The sequence below is a fragment of the Oncorhynchus mykiss genome, chromosome 9, assembly GCF_057628025.1.
Source record: "Oncorhynchus mykiss isolate SJ-2025 chromosome 9, ASM5762802v1, whole genome shotgun sequence".
Classification (NCBI taxonomy): domain Eukaryota; kingdom Metazoa; phylum Chordata; class Actinopteri; order Salmoniformes; family Salmonidae; genus Oncorhynchus; species Oncorhynchus mykiss.
Window position 1 is genome coordinate 64,341,659 of NC_143030.1, and position 19,821 is coordinate 64,361,479.

The window sequence follows — 19,821 nt, forward strand, 5'->3', positions numbered from 1 at the left end:
CTCTTAACCGCTAGGATGCCGGCCATCAATGTGAAGGTCACAGTGGATTGTATGGGGTAGTTTGAGATGGTGATGTCACTGGTAATTATTAAGGTTCAGGTCAGTATTTGTGTTCAGACCGTGACTCACCCTGCAACGGGAGGACCTGGCTGGCCTGGACCATGATGCTTAGCTGCAGGACCAGCTGGGGGGCGCTCTTCAGGAACGACTCCAACAGACGCAGCATGCTGATGTCAGCACTCTCAAACATCATGCGCCAGTAGAAGTGACGTCTCTCATGGTCCCCACGCCAGCGACTCTGCACCCCCAAGTACAGGGCATGGACATACCTGTGGAACATCAGAGAGGAGGTGGGGGGATAGGGACAGAGAGGGAAAGGCATGAGTATGATATTAGAATTATGTCATAATTTGTGCGAGAGAAGAATCTCCAGCTATCGAGAGACGCTCCATATCAATCTGTTTCATCCACATGCCAGCACCATCCCAAGACAGATGGCTCATTGCAGCCTCAGTCCAGCCTCATTCTAGTAACTGAACATCAAACTCTCCAGACAGCCTGGGAACTGTCACTCCATCCAGACAGAATAACTGGTATGTCATCTCTTGGTGCCACTGAGCGGGTCTGGTCACTTCATCCTTTCCTCTCCAGGCTACAGAAGTGATTGCTTTGACAATATAAAATTATACTTTCTCATTTGACCTCTCTAAATGTAGTGAAATGCAGGGACTGTTTTTGTTACTTTATTAACTCCGTCTGATTTTGTGAAAGAGAGGTGTTTCTCTGTGATGGCTAGAGGGATGATGGGATCATGGGACACTACAGTATCTCAATGAGCCCAGTGAACAAGGAGTTAGTATAACAGTTTTTGTTCTGGTTTCCTCTGTCATATACACATGTCATATACACATAGTACACACATAATTGTATGCTATAGTTGCCCACTAATGATTATGCTCATTCAAAGTAATCCAAAAACATCCTGTTCTTGGATTCCTAACCAACTGTGCTATTTATTTATTTATTTTGACTTATTTTGTACATAATGTTGCTGCTACCATCTCTTATGACCAAAAATAGCTTATTTTCCATTTAAAAAATATATATATTTAACTTTTACCCCTTTTTCTCCCCAATCAGGGTATCCAATTGGTAGTTACAGTCTTGTCTCATCGCTGCAACTCCCGTACGAACTCAGGAGAGGTGAAGGTCGAGAGCTGTGCGTTCTTCCAGCCAAGCTGCACTGCTTCTTGACACAACGCCCGCTTAACCGGGAAGCCAGCCGCACCAATGTATCGGAGGAAACACTGTACACCTGGCGACCGTGTCAGCGTGCATTGTGCCCAGCCCGCCACAGGAGTCGCTAATGGGAAAAAAGCATAACCTGCCGGCCAAACCCTCCACTAACCCAGAAGACCCTGGGCCAATTGTGCGCCGCCCCATGGGTCTCCCGGTCGTGGCCGGCTGTGACAGAGCCTGGACTCAAACCAGGAGCTCTAGTGGCACAGCTAGCACTGTGATGCAGTGCCTTAGACCACTGCACCACTCGGGAGGCCACCCAAACAGAGCTTCTGGACATCAGAACAGCGATTACTCACCTCGAACTGGATGAAGATTATTTGTTTAATGAGTCTGACGCGAAGGTTATACTGCTTTCCCGAGACCAGGCCCAAATCCCTGTCATTTGCGTGAAGAAAAGACTGAGATACCGGGGGCGGAGGTCGGGGTGCCTTTTGAGAATTAATTGGCAAGTGGGTAAACCACCACTACCTTTCGTCCTATTGGCCAACGTTTTCACTGGAAAATAAACTGGATGATATATGATCAAGACTATCCTACCAACGGGACATTAAAAACTATAATATCTTATGTTTTACGAGTCGTGGCTGAGCGACGACATGGATAAAATAGAACTGGCTGGGTTTTCCGTGCATTGGCAGGACAGAGCAGCTACGTCTGGTAAGACGAGGGGCGGGGGTGTACAAGACTAAGACTAAGATTGAATCCTATTACACCGGCTCTGACATACGTCGGATGTGGCAGGGCTTGCAAACTATTACGGACTACAAAGGGAAACCCAGCCGCGAGCTGCCCAGTGACGCGAGCCTACCAGACGAGCTAAATGCCTTGCTTCGAGGCAAGCAACACTGAAGCATGCATGAGAGCACCAGCTGTTCGGGAGGACTGTGTGGTCCCACTCTCCATTGCCATTGTGAGCAAGACCTTTAAACATCACAGGGCCAGATACATTTCCAGGATGTGTACTCGGAGCATGCTTAGACCAACTGGCAAGTGTCTTCACTGACATTTTCAATAATAATTCCACCACATTTACAGTTGAAGTCGGAAGTAGGAAGCTCTCCACAAAAGGTTTGTGAACATATATGCTATCAAGTACATTTAATTCAATTATACAGATGAAGAAGGAAGTTTAAATAAAATTAGGTTGGAGTCATTAAAACTCATTTTTCAACCACTCCACAAATTTCTTGTTAACAAACTATAGTTTTGGCAAGTCGGTTAGGACATCTACTTTGTGTATGACACAAGTAATTTTTCCAACAATTGTTTACAGACAGATTATTTCACTTCTAATTCACTGTATCACAATTCCAGTGGGTCAGAAGTGTACAAATACTAAGTTGACAGTGCCTTTAAAAAGCTTGGAAAATTCCAGAAAATTATGTAATGACTTTAGAAGCTTCAGATAGGTTAATTGACATCATTTGAGTTGGAGGTGTACCCGTGGATGTATTTCAAGTCCTACCTTCAAACTCCGTGCCTCTTTGCTTGATATCAGCCAAGACCTCAGAAAAAAATTGTAGACCTCCACAAGTCTGGTTCATCCTTCGAAGCAATTTCCAAACGCCTGAAGGTACCACGTTCATCTGTATAAACAATAGTACGCAAGTATAAACACCATGGGACCGTCATACTCCCCAGGAAGGAGACGCATTCTGTCTCCTAGAGATGAAGGTACTTTGGTGCGTAAAGTGCAAATCAATCCCAGAACAGCAGCAAAGGACCTTGTGAAGATGCTGGAGGAAACATGTACAAAAGTATCTATATCCACAGTAAAACAAGTCCTATATCGACATAACCTAAAAGGCCGCTCAGCAAGGAAGAAGCCATTGCTCCAAAACCGCCATAAAAAGCTAGACTGCGGTTTGCAACTGCACATGGAGAGAAAGATCGTACTTTTTGGAGAAATGTCCTCTGGTCTGATGAAACAAAAATAGAACTGCTTGGCCATAATGACCACCTTTATGTTTGGAGGAAAAAGGGGGAGCAAGCCAAAGAACACCATCCCATCCGTGAAGCACGGGGGTGGAAGCATCATGTTGTGGGGGTGCTTTGCTGCAGGAGGGACTGGTGCACTTCACAAAATAGATGGCATCATGAGGGAGGAAATTATGTGGATATATTGAAGCAACATTTCAAGATGTCAGTCAGGAAGTTAAAGCTTGGTCGCAAATGGGTCTTCCAAATGGACAATGACCCCAAGCATACTTCCAAAGTTGTGGCAAAATGGCTTAAGGACAACAAAGTCCAGGTATTAAATGTCAGGAATTGTGAAAAACTGAATTTAAATGTATTTGGCTAAGGTGTATGTAAACTTCCGACTTCAACTGTATCAACCATGAATAAGGTCTAGAGCCGTGCCATTATTCCGAATTTTAATTGTGTGCCCTCTTAAAACCTCTTAGATTTAGGGTCCCTTTTTAGCGGACCTGTGTGGTTCTGGTACCGGTTCTGTCTGACATTTTTGCTTATAAATTGATATGTGGATACCATAGTGGATATCGAAATGGCTTGCATTGAGCGATAGCCCTGGTTCCCACATACACAGTAATATTTTTTCTGACCCCGTGTGACGTATGATGTGAAATCTGAAACCACTTGAACTGGGATGTCCCTCCTACCATTTCATTCGCTCTTCCGACTGTCCATCAACTCCTGGCTGAACCCTACATCACAGCCACTGACAAAGCACATGCCTGCAAGCATTAGGTCGTAGCGCAGCAGGAGGGAGTGGTTTCAGCATGATAGCACATTCAGAGATCGATTTATATCCATTAATCAAAAATAAATAATCGATTTGAAACAAACATTTTCTGTTTGCCACAGACGGACAATATTAACATGAGATGAAAGGTGAGTTCCTAGAGCTCTGTGATATGTTCACAAAGATGGGGGCAGAAGTTTTGATCAAGAGAGACCTTTAGAAAATATGCACATTTTGTCTAACACTAAACATACAAATATGTATTTACAGTTATAAGGCAGGTGCAATCTTATAGTTAGTTGTTTTATCATTTCATTATGCTATATTTAGAAAGTATATGTAATTTCAAGCCTTTTGTTGAATAGGAAATACATCATATCAAATATTTCATATTTTTCTAATATTTGTACTGTGTACTTGAGCTTCTGTCCTCAATAGTGACTAAACCTTAGCAATTTATAACTATTTTTACCAGAAAGGTGAGATTTTAACCTTTTCTTTGAGTGTACAGCATTACTAGTTATTGTTTATGATAAATAATTACTTTTGGGGATTACATAGATGACATTTTCGATTACATTTAACTGGATAATATGCATGGATGAAATTTTGACATCCAAGCTAAGTAATACCCATATATATACAGTGCCTTGCGAAAGTATTCGGCCCCCTTGAACTTTGCGACCTTTTGCCACATTTCAGGCTTCAAACATAAAGATATAAAACTGTATTTTTTTGTGAAGAATCAACAACAAGTTGGACACAATCATGAAGTGGAACAACATTTATTAGATATTTCAAACTTTTTTAACAAATCAAAAACTGAAAAATTGGGCGTGCAAAATTATTCAGCCCCTTTACTTTCAGTGCAGCAAGCTCTCTCCAGAAGTTCAGTGAGGATCTCTGAATGATCCAATGTTGACCTAAATGACTAGTGATGATAAATACAATCCACCTGTGTGTAATCAAGTCTCCGTATAAATGCACCTGCACTGTGATAGTCTCAGAGGTCCGTTAAAAGGGCAAAGAGCATCATGAAGAACAAGGAACACACCAGGCAGGTCCGAGATACTGTTGTGAAGAAGTTTAAAGCTGGATTTGGATACAAAAAGATTTCCCAAGCTTTAAACATCCCAAGGAGCACTGTGCAAGCGATAATATTGAAATGGAAGGAGTATCAGACCACTGCAAATCTACCAAGACCTGGCCGTCCCTCTAAACTTTCAGCTCATACAAGGAGAAGACTGATCAGAGATGCAGCCAAGAGGCCCGTGATCACTCTGGATGAACTGCAGAGATCTACAGCTGAGGTGGGAGACTCTGTCCATAGGACAACAATCAGTCGTATATTGCACAAATCTGGCCTTTATGGAAGAGTGGCAAGAAGAAAGCCATTTCTTAAAGATTTCCATAAAAAGTGTTGTTTAAAGTTTGCCACAAGCCACCTGGGAGACACACCAAACATGTGGAAGAAGGTGCTCTGGTCAGATGAAAGCAAAATTGAACTTTTTGGCAACAATGCAAAACGTTATGTTTGGCGTAAAAGCAACACAGCGCATCACCCTGAACACACCATCCCCACTGTCAAACATGGTGGTGGCAGCATCATGGTTTGGGCCTGCTTTTCTTCAGCAGGGACAGGGAAGATGGTTAAAATTGATGGGAAGATGGATGGAGCCAAATACAGGACCATTCTGGAAGAAAACCTGATGGAGTCTGCAAAAGACCTGAGACTGGGACGGAGATTTGTCTTCCAACAAGACAATGATCCAAAACATAAAGCAAAATCTACAATGGAATGGTTCAAAAATAAACATATCCAGGTGTAAGAATGGCCAAGTCAAAGTCCAGACCTGAATCCAATCGAGAATCTGTGGAAAGAACTGAAAACTGCTGTTCACAAATGCTCTCCATCCAACCTCACTGAGCTCGAGCTGTTTTGCAAGGAGGAATGGGAAAAAATGTCAGTCTCTCGATGTGCAAAACTGATAGAGACATACCCCAAGCGACTTACAGCTGTAATCGCAGCAAAAGGTGGCGCTACAAAGTATTAACTTAAGGGGGCTGAATAATTTTGCACGCCCAATTTTTCCGTTTTTTATTTGTTAAAAAAGTTTGAAATATCCAATAAATGTCGTTCCACTTCATGATTGTGTCCCACTTGTTGTTGATTCTTCACAAAAAAATACAGTTTTATATCTTTGTTTGAAGCCTGAAATGTGGCAAAAGGTCTCAAAGTTCAAGGGGGCCGAATACTTTCGCAAGGCACTTTATTTATTACTGCCACTTTGGTGTTAGTTTTCTTCAATGAGTTGCTTACATTTTGCATCCTTCTATTCCATTTACATGTATTTCCTCTGCCAAGACCGTTTAAACAGTTCCTGAGGGTCTGAGTATTAGTGGATCATATTAGGCTAACGTTGTGCTATAATTTGGGACATGCAGTGGTGTATATTCATGGATGCCAAGGGAAGCCAGGCTTCCCTCTGTATGTGTACAGAGACACGACTTTGGTCCTGCGGTTTTACGTCCCTCACCCATGCTTGCATCGTCCAATGGTCCCCCGCCCACTTCGCTTCCTTCATAAAAAATGTATGGGCTTCCAATGACCACGTTCACATGCGCACAGTATTCTGGATAGTGGCTCATATCCCACTTAAGGTCTTATTCGGGATAAGCTGTTTCAAATCAAAGTTTATTTGTCACGTGCTCCAAATACAACAGGTGTAGGTAGACCTTACAGTGAAATGCTTGCTCTAACCAATAGTGCAAACAATAATATTAGGTGAACAATAGGTAAGTAAAGAAATAAAACAACAGTAAAAAAACAGGCTATATACAGTAGCGAGGCTACATACAGACACCGGTTAGGCTGATTGAGATAGTATGTACATGTAGATATGGTTAAAGTGACTATGCATATATGATGAACAGAGAATAGCAGTAGCATAAAAGAGGGGTTGGCGGGACACAATGCAGATAGCCTGGTAAACCAATGTGCGGGAGCACTTGTTGGTCGGCCCAATTGAGGTAGTATGTACATGAATGTATCGTTAAAGTGACTATGCATATATGATAAACAGAGTAGCAGCAGCGTAAAAAGAGGGGTAGGGGGGCACACAATGCAAATAGTCCGGGTAGCCATTTGATTACCTGTTCAGGAGTCTTGGGGGTAAAAACTGTTGAACCTGTGAAGGAGTCTTATGGCTTGGGGGTAAAAACTGTTGAGAAGCCTTTTTGTCCTAGACTTGGCTCTGGTACCGCTTGCCATGCGGTAGCAGAGAGAACAGTCTATGACTGGGGTCTTTGACAATTTTTAGGGGCTTACTCTGACACCACCTAGTGTAGAGGTCCTGGATGGCAGGCAGCTTAGCCCCAGTGATGTACCCTCTGTAGTGTAGTGCCTTGCGTTCAGAGGCTGAGCAATTGCTGTACCAGGCAGTGATGCAACCAGTGCGCTCAATGTTGCAGCTTTACAACCTTTTGAGGATCTCAGGACCCATTTATTTTTTTATTTTACCTTTATTTAACTAGGCTAGTCAGTTAAGAACACATTCTTATTTTCAATGACGGCCTAGGAACAGTGGGTTAACTGCCTTGTTCAGGGGCAGAACGACAGATTTTTACCTAGTCAGCTCGGGGATTCGATATTGCAACCTATTGGTTACTAGTCAAATGCTCTAACCACTAGGCTACCTGCCGCCCCTGTATCAATGAATGAACTGAATATTCCTCAATTAAATTCATATGGGTTAAATGGAATAGTAACTGAAATGTGGATTCACTGTAGGCCTATAACCTCACATGTAGCATAATATCATATTAACTCCTGCAGAATGATGCATTTTTTGCAGTGAAATGATACAATAAATGTTAATTTTTTCTTGGGAACAGGAGTGGAGAAATATTTATTTATTTCAGCATCTCTTGAGAAAATGCAAGTGTAATGTGTTATCTTTGACACTGTTATGCAAGCAGACACTATTTCAACCCCAAATATGCACCTAAAACAAACTGATGTCTTACCAGAAACATGTTTAATAGTTTTCTCAGATTTTCATTTCCCTAAAACCATTCAAACTGATGACATTTTGCACAGGACCAATCTTTCCACTGTTTTGGAGTTAGTGAGTTTTCTTCCCGGTCCCTAAAAGAAATATACAACTTTACTGGTGTTAATTTTATTACTAATGTATTAATTATATCAATGTAAAACATTATTCAGGTGAGAACTACTTTATTTAGTCGTCTGGTGCAAGAAGTTAGGACAAAAGAGAAGCTGCATGTAACTATAGTTAACAAACAAATGGTCTACCAGATGTCGGAAATTATAATTTGGTCTACCAAATGTCGGAAATTATAATTTGGTCTACCAAATGTCGGAAATTATAATTTGCCCTACCAAATGTCGGAAATTATAATTTGGTCTACCAAATGTCGGAAATTATAATTTGGTCTACCAAATGTCGGAAATTATAATTTCGCCTACCAAATGTCGGAAATTATAATTTGGCCTACCAAATGTCGGAAATTGTAATTTGGCCTACCAAATGTCGGAAATTGTAATTTGGCCTACCAAATGTCGGAAAAAATAATAATTTGGCCTACCAAATGTTGGAAATTATAATTTGGCCTACCAAATGTCGGAAATTATCATTTGGTCTACCAAATGTCGGAAATTATCATTTGGCCTACCAAATGTCGGAAATTATAATTTGGTCTACCAAATGTCGGAAATTATAATTTGGCCTACCAAATGTTGGAAATTATAAGCAGAAAGTTGTCTAAATTAAGGGTGAAAGTAGCAAGTAGGCTATACTGTCCAGTACGGAGTATCAGCAAAATACATTATTATGGTGGATCCAACTGTGCAGGTAGCCTACTTTTTGAAGTGATTTGTTTGACAATCAGATTAAAATATAATCACACAACACCAATGATATGCGAAACAGAGCTTGTGCAGACCCAGAAAAAAAACAGTAAAGGAGATAAGATTTTTACATGCCAGTTTCCCGTCTAAAATCAGCATATCCCAGGCATTTTATACGGGTTTCTCAAAACTGAGATACGAGCCTTTTTCGGGTTATTGTAAACGGGATATGATGTTTATGTGTGAACTCCAAAACAGAATACTTGAGTATCCCTAATAATAACGGGATATTGGTGTGCATGTGAACGTTGTCATTGTTTCATCGACCCCAATGTGCTATGTGGACCTCTTGTGTAAATCTGAATACGAATTACTGAGAAGTGTGTAGGATAGGCGTAAATTCCTAAATCGGAATCGGCCCTATTGTGAATGAGGATGTGGATGAGTTTATATTAGTTTAACAATTAGGTCAAGATTGAGCTGTTAAGACGAACCCAGACATCGTAGTCTAGTAGGGCTACTAGGGCTTTTAGAATGCTTTGATCACCATCTTCGCAGAACCCTGTCACACACACGCTCAAGCCAGTACAGTATCCGTATATGAGAGAACATGGGTGATCTTACCTCCAGACCTGTGCTAGCTGAAATATATGGATGAAGCATTGAAAGAGCCACATACAGGCTCTGCAGCAACCCCGGGCTCCTCCCATAGTGCCCGTCGTAGGCAATTTCCCGAACTCAGCATCGCGGCCAGCGCCCGTTTGATCGCTGTCCTTGGTGGTGAAATGGCTCTCGGCGCCCGATGCTGCGACCGCTGCTGCGGCTGTGCTACTGTCGTTGCTATCCGAATAATCATAGGCGAACCACCTAAAACTCAGCACCTGAACCACCACAGATGGGACGATCACGAAGACCAGTGTCAATGCAAACCACCAGTAGTTCCGGCTGAGGTAGTAATCCGCTGCCAGCCACAGGTCTGAGGCCCCGTCCGAAAAGAACACCAAAAGAGCACATAGCGTCCAACTGCAATCGTGGAGTGAGTAGCGCTTCCTATCAGGGTGGCACTGAGGCGAACGTTGATCTGAACCGGGCAGACCCTCGGGCAGGATGTCATTTCGCAACGAGACGGGTGCACCATCAGATTTAGCGGCCATGTTTGTTGTAGAGAAGAGAGTGGGTAAGGGAGATGGGGAAATTATGGAAGGGAGGAGGGGGTCGCGTATGTGTGTGAATGCATGCATGTGTGGGGGAGAAAGGAAGGGAGGAATAAAAGGCGAAGGGAGGTGAGAAAGCGAAAACGATATTTCATTTTAAAAAATCTTGACAAAAATTTGATTGATTTAGCTCTACCATATAACGGAAATTAAGTGTGAAATTTTAGCAAGCTAGATCATAAGATTAATGATTGGGCGGTTTTATTAAATACTGCATTTGCACTGGCAGGGGGGCCATGACGAAACAGTTGGACGTTCCATCAGTGCCGAACCTAACAATACTGAGATGGCCGTTATGAGAACACATAACAGATGTTAAAATGTCAATTTACTATTATTTATTATGAAATGAATTATATGGAGGCTGTGTTGTTGCTGTGTGTATATATGTAGTACGTGTATGTGTGGGTTTTTATTTTTTTGTTTGAACATTTCCCGTGGGAAAAATAAATACAAATATGACTGGGATATGTATATGAAATGTAATATCTTTCCTGCTAAAATATATTATATTAAGTACATTTACAAGTATATTCAGTCCTTTGTTTCCTACGAGTAATTTGCTATAAAGAAGCTGGTTCCTCCTCGGTGTAATTTAGGCCTACATGATCCATGTGCCACAAAGATACTGTACTTTTAAAATGTCTTCATATGATGATGTGACAGACATAGGGCTATCAAAAAGCAGGCGCCTATGGATCCTGGTACAGTCTCTTATTATACTGACACCTACTGGTGAAAATGTGAAGCAGAGTTGTAAAAAATCTACAAAGTTAATCAGTAGGGCTAAGATTGTTGTATAAAAAAAATGCAGAGAGGATGTATGAGACAAAGCAAGACAGAACAATAAAGTTGATTAGCTTGGACAGGCTCAGTGTGGGTATTTTTTATTAAGAGAGCATGTTCATCTCCGATTGTCATCCCATCACCACCTTCTTTCCAGAGTTCCCCAGCTCTTATCCAGTAGCTGCTCAACCCTCTTCCTCTAAAAATATACAGAAAGAACTGAATGAATAGGTGAGTGTTTTATTTGTTGCCATTTCCACGATTCACATACTCGTTATATTTTTACTCTGACAGTCATATCCACAGTATCTTGCCTGGTTCTTGCAGAAGAGTCGTGTTAGTATGAGGTCAGGCTTTAGCTCAGTATGCTAACGTTGTCTTTAGATATGGCTTTGCTAACCTGGAGTTTGTCAAAAGGATCCTGAGCATTGAGTCCTGTCTCTTCTTGTGGCAGTAAAAGCTCCAACCGTACAGCCCTCTGAGCAGTGGGCTGACAGGCGATCATCAGACTTATATCTTGGGTCTTGAGAGCAATAATGAAACAAGCAGGTAGAGGTAAAGAGAAGACTGAAAGATACTGTATAGGCCTATATTTTCACATTCAATGTAAACAGTGGAACATACACTGTAGCAAAGAAAACAAAAAGTTATATGGATGCTATGGAGATATATGTTGGTGGCTTGTTGTAAGTTGAAAAAACGTCTATACAACTGTTATGGTCTTACCCTGATGTTCTGGTGACGCAGCCTCATAAGGCGAACCCTGTTGCGCGCCTCTGCAGCCTTCAGTTGGCCGATTATTGTGTCTCTCCTAGCTCTTTCTGACTGTTGCGCAGCATTCACAGTGGCCTGTCTGCCTTTCCACTCTGTCAGCCTGGCACACACCCTCTGCCGCGCTACAGCCATCACACCCTGCGCCTCCTTAGGTGGTTCCTCATAAGCCAAATAACGGGCCTTTTGCTGTGGGCACATCTCACGAAGTTCCGCTGCTGTCGCATTTCTCCAATTCCTGCAGACGACGGTATGGGGCTTGGCTGGTGCGTCGGTCATTTCCTAAGATAATCTTTTGGCTTTTAAGCCATTTGAAGTTTAATTAAAAGGAACGTCTAATCATCATGAATAATAGGCCTGAATTAGATGGAGGGTGAACTGGGGACAGCAGTTAGCGCATTACTAACGTTACACACGTTGTATTTCAGACACGCGGGAAGTTGATAAATGTTAGGCTGAGGGCCGATTCCATGGAAGTAGAACGAATTGTCTCATTCTAATTCTATGAGATTCGTTCTGTTTTCTCTCGTCACCACAGAGACGTTACCGTGACATATTGCATTTGCAACGGGTAAAGATGAGGACAGATAGCCTGTCCGTTAGAGCATTAGTCCAGTAACCCAAAGGTTGTTAGTTCGAATCCCCGAGCCGACTAGGTGAAACTTCTGCATTGAGCAAGGCACTTAACCCTAAACGTTCCAGAGGCTGGGGGAGTGGGATAGGGGGGAAAAACACCCGTGTTGTGATCGAGACCTGGACGGGGCAGTTAAGTTAAGAGTGGAACAATGCGAGTCCAATTTAATTTTTCCGATCGGCGCCGTAATAAGAGCTCAAAATAGTAATTCTTTGTCAATATTTCAGAAGAAATCTTTAGTCATCCAGAATGGGGAAAAAAAGAATATTCTGAGGACAAATAGAGAGCCACTCTGTAAATTATCACTAACCATGGTCTCTCTAAATACAAAATAGGTTATAATTTCCCACGGTCTCCCCTAAGCGAGTGCACGACTCAAACAATTTGAGGTTTGAGGATATGTTTCAACAAAAATATAGGACAGTAATGTTATGACTAAAGTAGAGAGCCCAGGTTTTAGTAGGCTATAAGATGTGGATCTCACACTCAAAAGTATTTCAGCAGATTTGTGCGTTTTTATGTGTTACTTAATTCGTAGGAAAAGACACATTTTTGTGCAACCTCATTCATAGGAATTCTGAAGTTTGCACTAACTTCAGAACAATCTTTTGAAAGTCATTAGAGAAATGCATTTTGAGCAAACAATCCAATATTGTTAATCAACCAGGTTGTCACCAAAATATTTCTAATATAATAGTAGCCATATGTTTTTATTAATGCCAATGCTGTTTTCTATGCAGCCGGGTTCGCGGCAGGCTGCGACAGAGCCTGGACTCGAACCAGGATCTCTAATGGCACAGCTAGCTTTGTGATGCAGTGCCTTAGTGCCTGCGCTTCCCGGGAGGCCCTGCTATGTTGGATTTTATGAGGGTTGCCAGATTGGAGTAAAAAGCTGTATTTTTATGTTTTATTTGTGGTATCGATGAAGGTATTTGATTGGGGAATGGGGATACATTTTCATGATGGGAATAATGAATCAGTTAATGTGGGGAAACAGAAGACCTGAAAGAAAATCTGTTTGGTTTAGATTCCCAAGGTGCAACTGCATGGTATTTGCAACTATAATGAGTCTGGTCTATGATTAATTAAGCCATATCAATGCAGTTAAACAGGTTAATGTAAAATCATTTATTTTGTTGGGTTACACTTAGCCATTTCATGATGATTATTACAGTTGTGTCAAACATGTTATATACTTAGGCTATTGTAACAAGGCCTACTGCCTCTGCCCAGAGGACTACTAGGCTTTCATGGCAATGGCCGCTCACTTTGCCACGCATGAGCTCTGGTTAGAGTCCCTGTTGCAGCTTTCACTTTCTTCTGCTACATTGGTGGCAGTGTTGGGATCACATCCAGCTCACGTCTAGTTATTTGATCTAGTGGTGGGAAGCGTTCTGTTTTTCAACATTGTATTGGGCTTAATAACCCTTGAATGAGTAGGTGTGTCCAAACTTTTGACTGGTACTGTATATATGTTTTGTGTGGCCTGTTTTGCATTTTATTTAGGCATTAATACGTGTCACATATCAGTTTGCAAACAATGTAAAAAAAAATTAAAAAATATCAGTTAATAAAGTTGCATACAAACATGGTTTCTTCTTTGCTTTCTTGAGTAAAGCAACTCCAAAATGCAGGTGTTTCAGCCTAGCTCAGTGCTTTCTGTTGTGGTGGGGTAGCCAGCGGAAAATACACAGAGTGGGGGTTGGTAATGTTCTCTAGTTGCGCCGTGATTGGCTCAGTGTTCTGTCACTCTTTGGGGCTCTACGTCACTGCAAAATCTACGGGGAGAGCTCGAAAATTCAAGCCCCTTGGGTGCTGCCATAGATGTACATTAGAAGTGCCCATCCCATTTCCTCCCAAATATGTTCTCACTCGCCTATAGTATGCAACCCAGACTTGCCAAAAGCCCTGAGTGATGCCAACTTAAATCTTTGGCATACTCTAGGAATCAGGACCTTTTCAGGCAAATTTCATTAGAAACCCACTACACTGAAATCCTTTCAAGAGCTCTGCAGTGAATTCAATGTGCCAAGATCCCCATTTTTTTTATTTTTATATATCTTCAAATTAGACATGTCATTTCCTAATTTACTTCCAAGAGGAGGTTTAGAGCTCAGCTGAATGAAGTTGAACCCCTTCTTGCTACAGCACAATCCATTAAAGGCAAAATCTCGTATATCTCCTATAGACTCCTTTCTGAGAAAGGAGGCTCCTCCTTTACTCCTTTGAAAATAAAATGGGGAAAGGACCTTTGACTGACTATCAGTGATGAGTTATGGGCGGAGGTTTGCGACAGGGTACACTGCTCCTCTACTTATGAAAAAATGAAAGAATTGAATTAAAAAATTTTGTACACATTTTAGTACACCCCACTGAGACTCCATAGAATGAAAACAGACATTTCTCCTAACTGTAAAAGATGTACCTCTGAAAGTGGAACCTATATGCATGTATTTTGGAGTTGTAGAGAGATTGCCAGATTTTGGCAATCTATACATACTGCTGCACAGAAAATACTAGATGTTCAGTTTAACATGACCCCGTGTCTCGATCTTCTTAATGCCCAGCAGGACTTTGTTCTTGATCCTGACAGAGAAAATGTGTTTATGACTATCACATACTTTGCTAAAAAATGTATTATTCTATTGTGGGCTTCTAATACTTCTCCTACATTTATAATGTGGATTGACCAGATTGTTGACTTTCTTCCTCTTGAAAATCTCACTTATGACCTCTGCAAGAGACAGCCCAAGTTTGATAGACTCTGGTCTCCACTACTCAACTATATTTGAAATTGGACAGAGTGAAGGGGGTGATTAGGGAAATGAGCAGATACATGTTGTGTAAGGTGCTGTAAAAACTAATTATTTGCTTGTCATCTCAGCTAAGGCTGTAAATAGCTAATAAGAACCTTGATAGTGCTGTTGCAAGGTTTTTTTGTTTATTATTATAATTATTTTTTATTATTGTTAGTTATTATTCTTTTTTAAAGTCTGTCACATCTGTGAATGTGTTTTGTTGGTTGATTGAAAAATAAGAAAACTTAATAAAACTTTAAATAAAGAAGTGCCCATCCAAGAAGACTCAAGGTCATTGGTCCCAGATAAAATGACGTCAAATCACGTTTTCCCTACGTTAGCTTTGATTGGACTGATCATGTCAACATCATACTCTCAAAAATATTAACTAGCAAGCTAGACAAGCATTCATCATCATGAATCAAGTTGACAATCTACTTGGGCAAATCGTTTTCAATGATTTTCATATGAAGAGAAATTCTAGATAAAATGTATCGGTGCTCATCCGCCATTGGACATAAACATTACACAACAAGTTGGAAATCGCAAATTCAACAATGAGTGGTTTGGAAGGAATCAGTGGCTAACTGCAAGCGTTGCAAAGCAATCACTAGCCTGCTATTCAGTGGAGAGGATGTGTGGTCCAAGTCTGGGTTTAAGGGTTTATTTTCCAAGTTTAAAAGCATAAATATTCACATGCAACACCATGGGCCAGAAAAGGTCAAATACATTGGCCATGCTGTCAATCCAGCATGACTTCTGACGCATTCAAAACAACTCGGAACTGGGAAATCTCAGACTGGGAGGAAAAAAGAGCTCAGACTGGGAGGAAAAAAGAGCTCAGACTGGGAAAATACATTTTAAACGGTCATCCAACTCAGAATTCCAAGTCGGGAACTCAGTGCTCTTTCTAGAGCTCCGACATGAAGATCACTGATGTCTTGATTCAGCCTTGTTTTTTCTGAGTTTCCAGTTGTCTTAAAAGCACCATAAATCCAGAGAACGCCAGACTTTGATGACAAAATTTGCCCACTAGAAGGACAGCACAACAAGGCGAGTCCAAAAATGTATTGTATGCTGCTGCATGAATTATGTAATATGCCAGGGAGACATGTATACTGTAGCTGAGAAAGTAATACTAAGTGTATGTTGTGTAGTAAACTGCTAGAAGCCCATGTGCCTCACCCTAATAATTTGGTCAATTTCCCCCACATAACATAGTCTACTGTTCTGAGTCGGTGGTGGTGCACATGTAACCTATAGTCTGTTTTAGAGAAATGTCATAATCAAATATTGTAAGAGCTTTCATTGTCTGCTTATATGCCCCCTTTATTTATCCTACGGTTCTGACTTGGTGTACAGGGAGAATATGGTAAGAATGGTCCATGTTCTGAATTCTATTACTGTACATTTTAAAAGTTCTGAACAAATAGTTATATTGACTACGTTCATCTTAGCTTGCTCATTGCATCTTATCTGCTCATCGTTCCCTTATGCCATAGTTTGTACATCTCGGTAGTCAGTAGAAGCCACATTTGTTTAAGCAAGTCAGCCATATCAGCTATGTTTTTAGAAAAGGCAGTAAATGAGGCATAATAACTGTTTAGCTGCCAGACAAGGCTCTCCTGATAGCCAGGTGTAGCGGTGTGGTAAGGATTCACGCAATGGTGCTGAAAAGAAAGCTCTGCTAATGGAACAGCGTTATGTACAGTCATGGCCAAAAGTTGAGGATGACACAAATATTAATTTTCACAAAGTCTGCTGCCTCAGTTTGTATGATGGCAATTTGCATATACTCCAGGATATTATGAAGAGTGATCAGATGAATTGCAATTAATTGCAAAGTCCCTCTTTGCCATGCAAATGAACTGAATCCCCCAAAATAATTTCCACTGCATTTCAGCCCTGCCACAAAAGGACTAGCTGACATCATGTCAATGATTCTCTCGTTAACACAGGTATGAGTGTTGACGAGGACAAGGCTGGAGATCACTCTGTCATGCTGATTGAGTTCGAATAACAGACTGGAAGCTTCAAATGAGGGTGGTGCTTGGAATCATTGATTTTCCTCTGTCAACCATGGTTACCTGCAAGGAAACACGTGCCGTCATCATTGCTTTGCACAAAAAGGGCTTCACAGGCAAGGATATTGCTGCCAGTAAGATTGCATCCAAATCAACCATTTATCGGATCATCAAAAACTTCAAGGAGAGCGGTTCAATTGTTATGAAGAAGACTTCAGGGCGCCCAAGATAGTCCAGCAAGCGCCAGGACCATCTCCTAAAGTTGATTCAGCTGCGGGATCGGGGCACCACCAGTACAGAGTTTGCTCAGGAATGGCAGCAGGTAGGTGTGAGTGCATCTGCATGCACAGTGAGGCGAAGACTTTTGGAGTATGGCCTGGTGTCAAGAACGGCAGCAAAGAAGCCACTTCTCTCCAGGAAAAAGATCAGGGACAGACTGATATTCTGCAAAAGTTACAGGGATTGGACTGCTGAGGACTGGGGTAAAGTCATTTTCTCTGATGAATCCCCTTTACGATTGTTTGGGGCATCCGGAAAAAATATTGTCTGGAGAAGACAAGGTGAGCGCTACCATCAGTCCTGTGTCATGCCAACAGTAAAGCATCCTGAGGCAATTCATGTGTGGAGTTGTTTCTCAGCTAAGGGAGTGGGCTCACTCACAATTTTGCCTAAGAACACAGCCATGAATAAAGAATGGTACCAACACATCAGCCGAGAGCAACTTCTCCCAACCATCCAGGAACAGTTTGGTGATGATGAACAATGCCTTTTCCAGCATGATGGAGCACCTTGCCATAAGGCAAAAGTGATAATTAAGTGGCTCGGGGAACAAAACATCGATATTTTGAGTCCATGGCCAAGAAACTCCCCAGACCTTAATCCCATTGAGAACTTGTGGTCAATCCTCAAGAGGCGGGTGGACAAACAAAAACCCACAAATTCTGACAAACTCCAAGCATTGATTATGCAAGAATGGGCTGCCATCAGTCAGGATGTGGCCCAGAAGTTAATTGACAGCATGCCAGGGCGGATTGCAGAGGTCTTGAATCCAAAGGGTCAACACTGCAAATATTGACTCTTTGCATCAACTTCATGTAATTGTCAATAAAAGCCTTTGACACTTGTAATTATGGCTTGTAATTATACTTCAGTATTCCATAGTAACATCTGACAAAAATAACTAAAGACACTGAAGCAGCAAACTTTGTGGAAATTAATATTTGTGTCATTCTCAAAACTTTTGGCCAATACTGTAGGCACGTGACATTTTGTGGGCACCGTTTGTCACCGTTATAGTGCAATTATTGTATTGTTTAGTGCTGTGTTGTCGTGGCATTGCTGGCTTGGATAACATTTTTTTTTTGCCCCACCAAGATTTACTGTTATTCATAACAAAAAAACAGGTAGCTAAATATAATAATATGCAAACATTTCCTGTTGATGAGAAGAGCAAAATTCTAGGCCTATTTATTTTATCTTTGGACTCTAAAATAATTAGAAATAGGCAAAATAGTTTCAATGCCTCGCAAAATAGTTTCAATGCCTATAAAACAAGTTAGGATAGGCGACCATTCCTCCTATCTCTCATTTAATAGATAAGCTATTTCAAGTATTTTGCTCAATGCGATCTGATGTGCAGTTTAACGATTGAAAAAAGTGAACCGTCTGTTCTTTGTAGGCCTCTTGAATACTGTCATGTCACATTTCTCGAGTACACAGTATTTCATTTATAAACAAAATACATAATAAATATACATAACCATTGCAGAATAAATTCCTCACCTTTTCTGGCTATGATGAGTTCACATTCACGAAGTAGCATACAACAAATTACTATCCGCATCTCATTTAATTGGACCTATTATATAAACTATTATAATTTGTTTTTGCTCTATGCAGCCGATAATTTGACAGGTGAACAGACAGTTGATCTTTCACAACGAAGTGTGTAGGCTGCCACTGCAAGTAGTAGTTTACATTTTTCCCAGTAGAAAATGTTTTAGAATTCGCGGGCAGTGCAGTATATTTAGGTTTGGGAAAAAGTAAATGCAAAACATTTTTGAATGCAAACGATCTGTTTACAGGTCCAAAACTGTGTGTGTTTTTCAGAGATAGATACAGCAAATGTATCTGCAACGCAAACATTCTGCAACCTCCAAAGACATTTGATCAAGTTTGCCATTACTATTTCCTTTAAGATGTCTCAGCCTAATTCCAATACTTCCAAAGTATACAGCAAAGAAGGGCGTTATAGAGTACCACAGTATGAGTCAAAATACCTGTAAAACCTAGCGGTCAAACAGGGAAATGGTTCCAATCGTTTTTCCACAACTCATTTTTCCCATAGGGGATTTTAGAAACACTTCAAATAAGGGCTGTGTTTCATGTAGTTTTGATAGCCGTGTAAATATCTCTAGGACAAGGTGCCTTTTTATCAATATATAATGGCCTGGATTTACCCCCACCCAAAAAGAAATGCTAATTAGCTGCGTATGTGGCCATCATAAAGAACCACAAACGCCATGAATATCTGGAAGAGACTGCCAGACAAAAGGTAAGAATCTCCGGATTAACTGTTAGCTAAATTTATTAATTAATACATTGGCAACATTTCTTTCAATTGACAATTCTGTGGACTGTTTTGTGCACGTTTTAAATTGACAATAGCTGTTAGCAAAGGTGTCAGTTAGAGATGAGGTGCAGGAGCTTGTAGTTTTG

At 41.1% G+C, this 19,821-nt stretch overlaps 1 protein-coding gene and 1 long non-coding RNA gene across 4 annotated transcripts in view; one reads left to right on the forward strand and one right to left on the reverse strand.

Moving 5' to 3' along the window:
* LOC149981294 (uncharacterized) overlaps window positions 1-4,393 on the forward strand; it is a 10,339-nt gene extending 5,946 nt beyond the window's left edge. For both annotated transcript variants that reach the window (XR_016483383.1, XR_016483385.1), the window contains exon 3: window positions 1,141-4,393. This is a non-coding gene — a long non-coding RNA (uncharacterized LOC149981294). The remainder of the gene's footprint in view (window positions 1-1,140) is intronic.
* Window positions 1-11,876, reverse strand: part of LOC110532521 (XK-related protein 7) — a 14,765-nt gene extending 2,889 nt beyond the window's left edge. The window contains exons 1-3 of one of the 2 annotated variants that reach the window (XM_090184995.1): window positions 9,501-10,055; window positions 2,768-2,888; window positions 130-329 (exon numbers count right to left, since the gene is read on the reverse strand). In XM_090184995.1, the coding sequence (XP_090041121.1) occupies window positions 130-253 (124 nt within the window). In that variant the 5' untranslated portion in view covers window positions 254-329; window positions 2,768-2,888; window positions 9,501-10,055. Of the gene's footprint in view, window positions 1-129; window positions 330-2,767; window positions 2,889-9,500 lie in introns of both variants that reach the window. The other variant, XM_021616494.3, reaches the window with a different exon arrangement.
* Window positions 11,877-19,821: the final 7,945 nt, after the last annotated feature.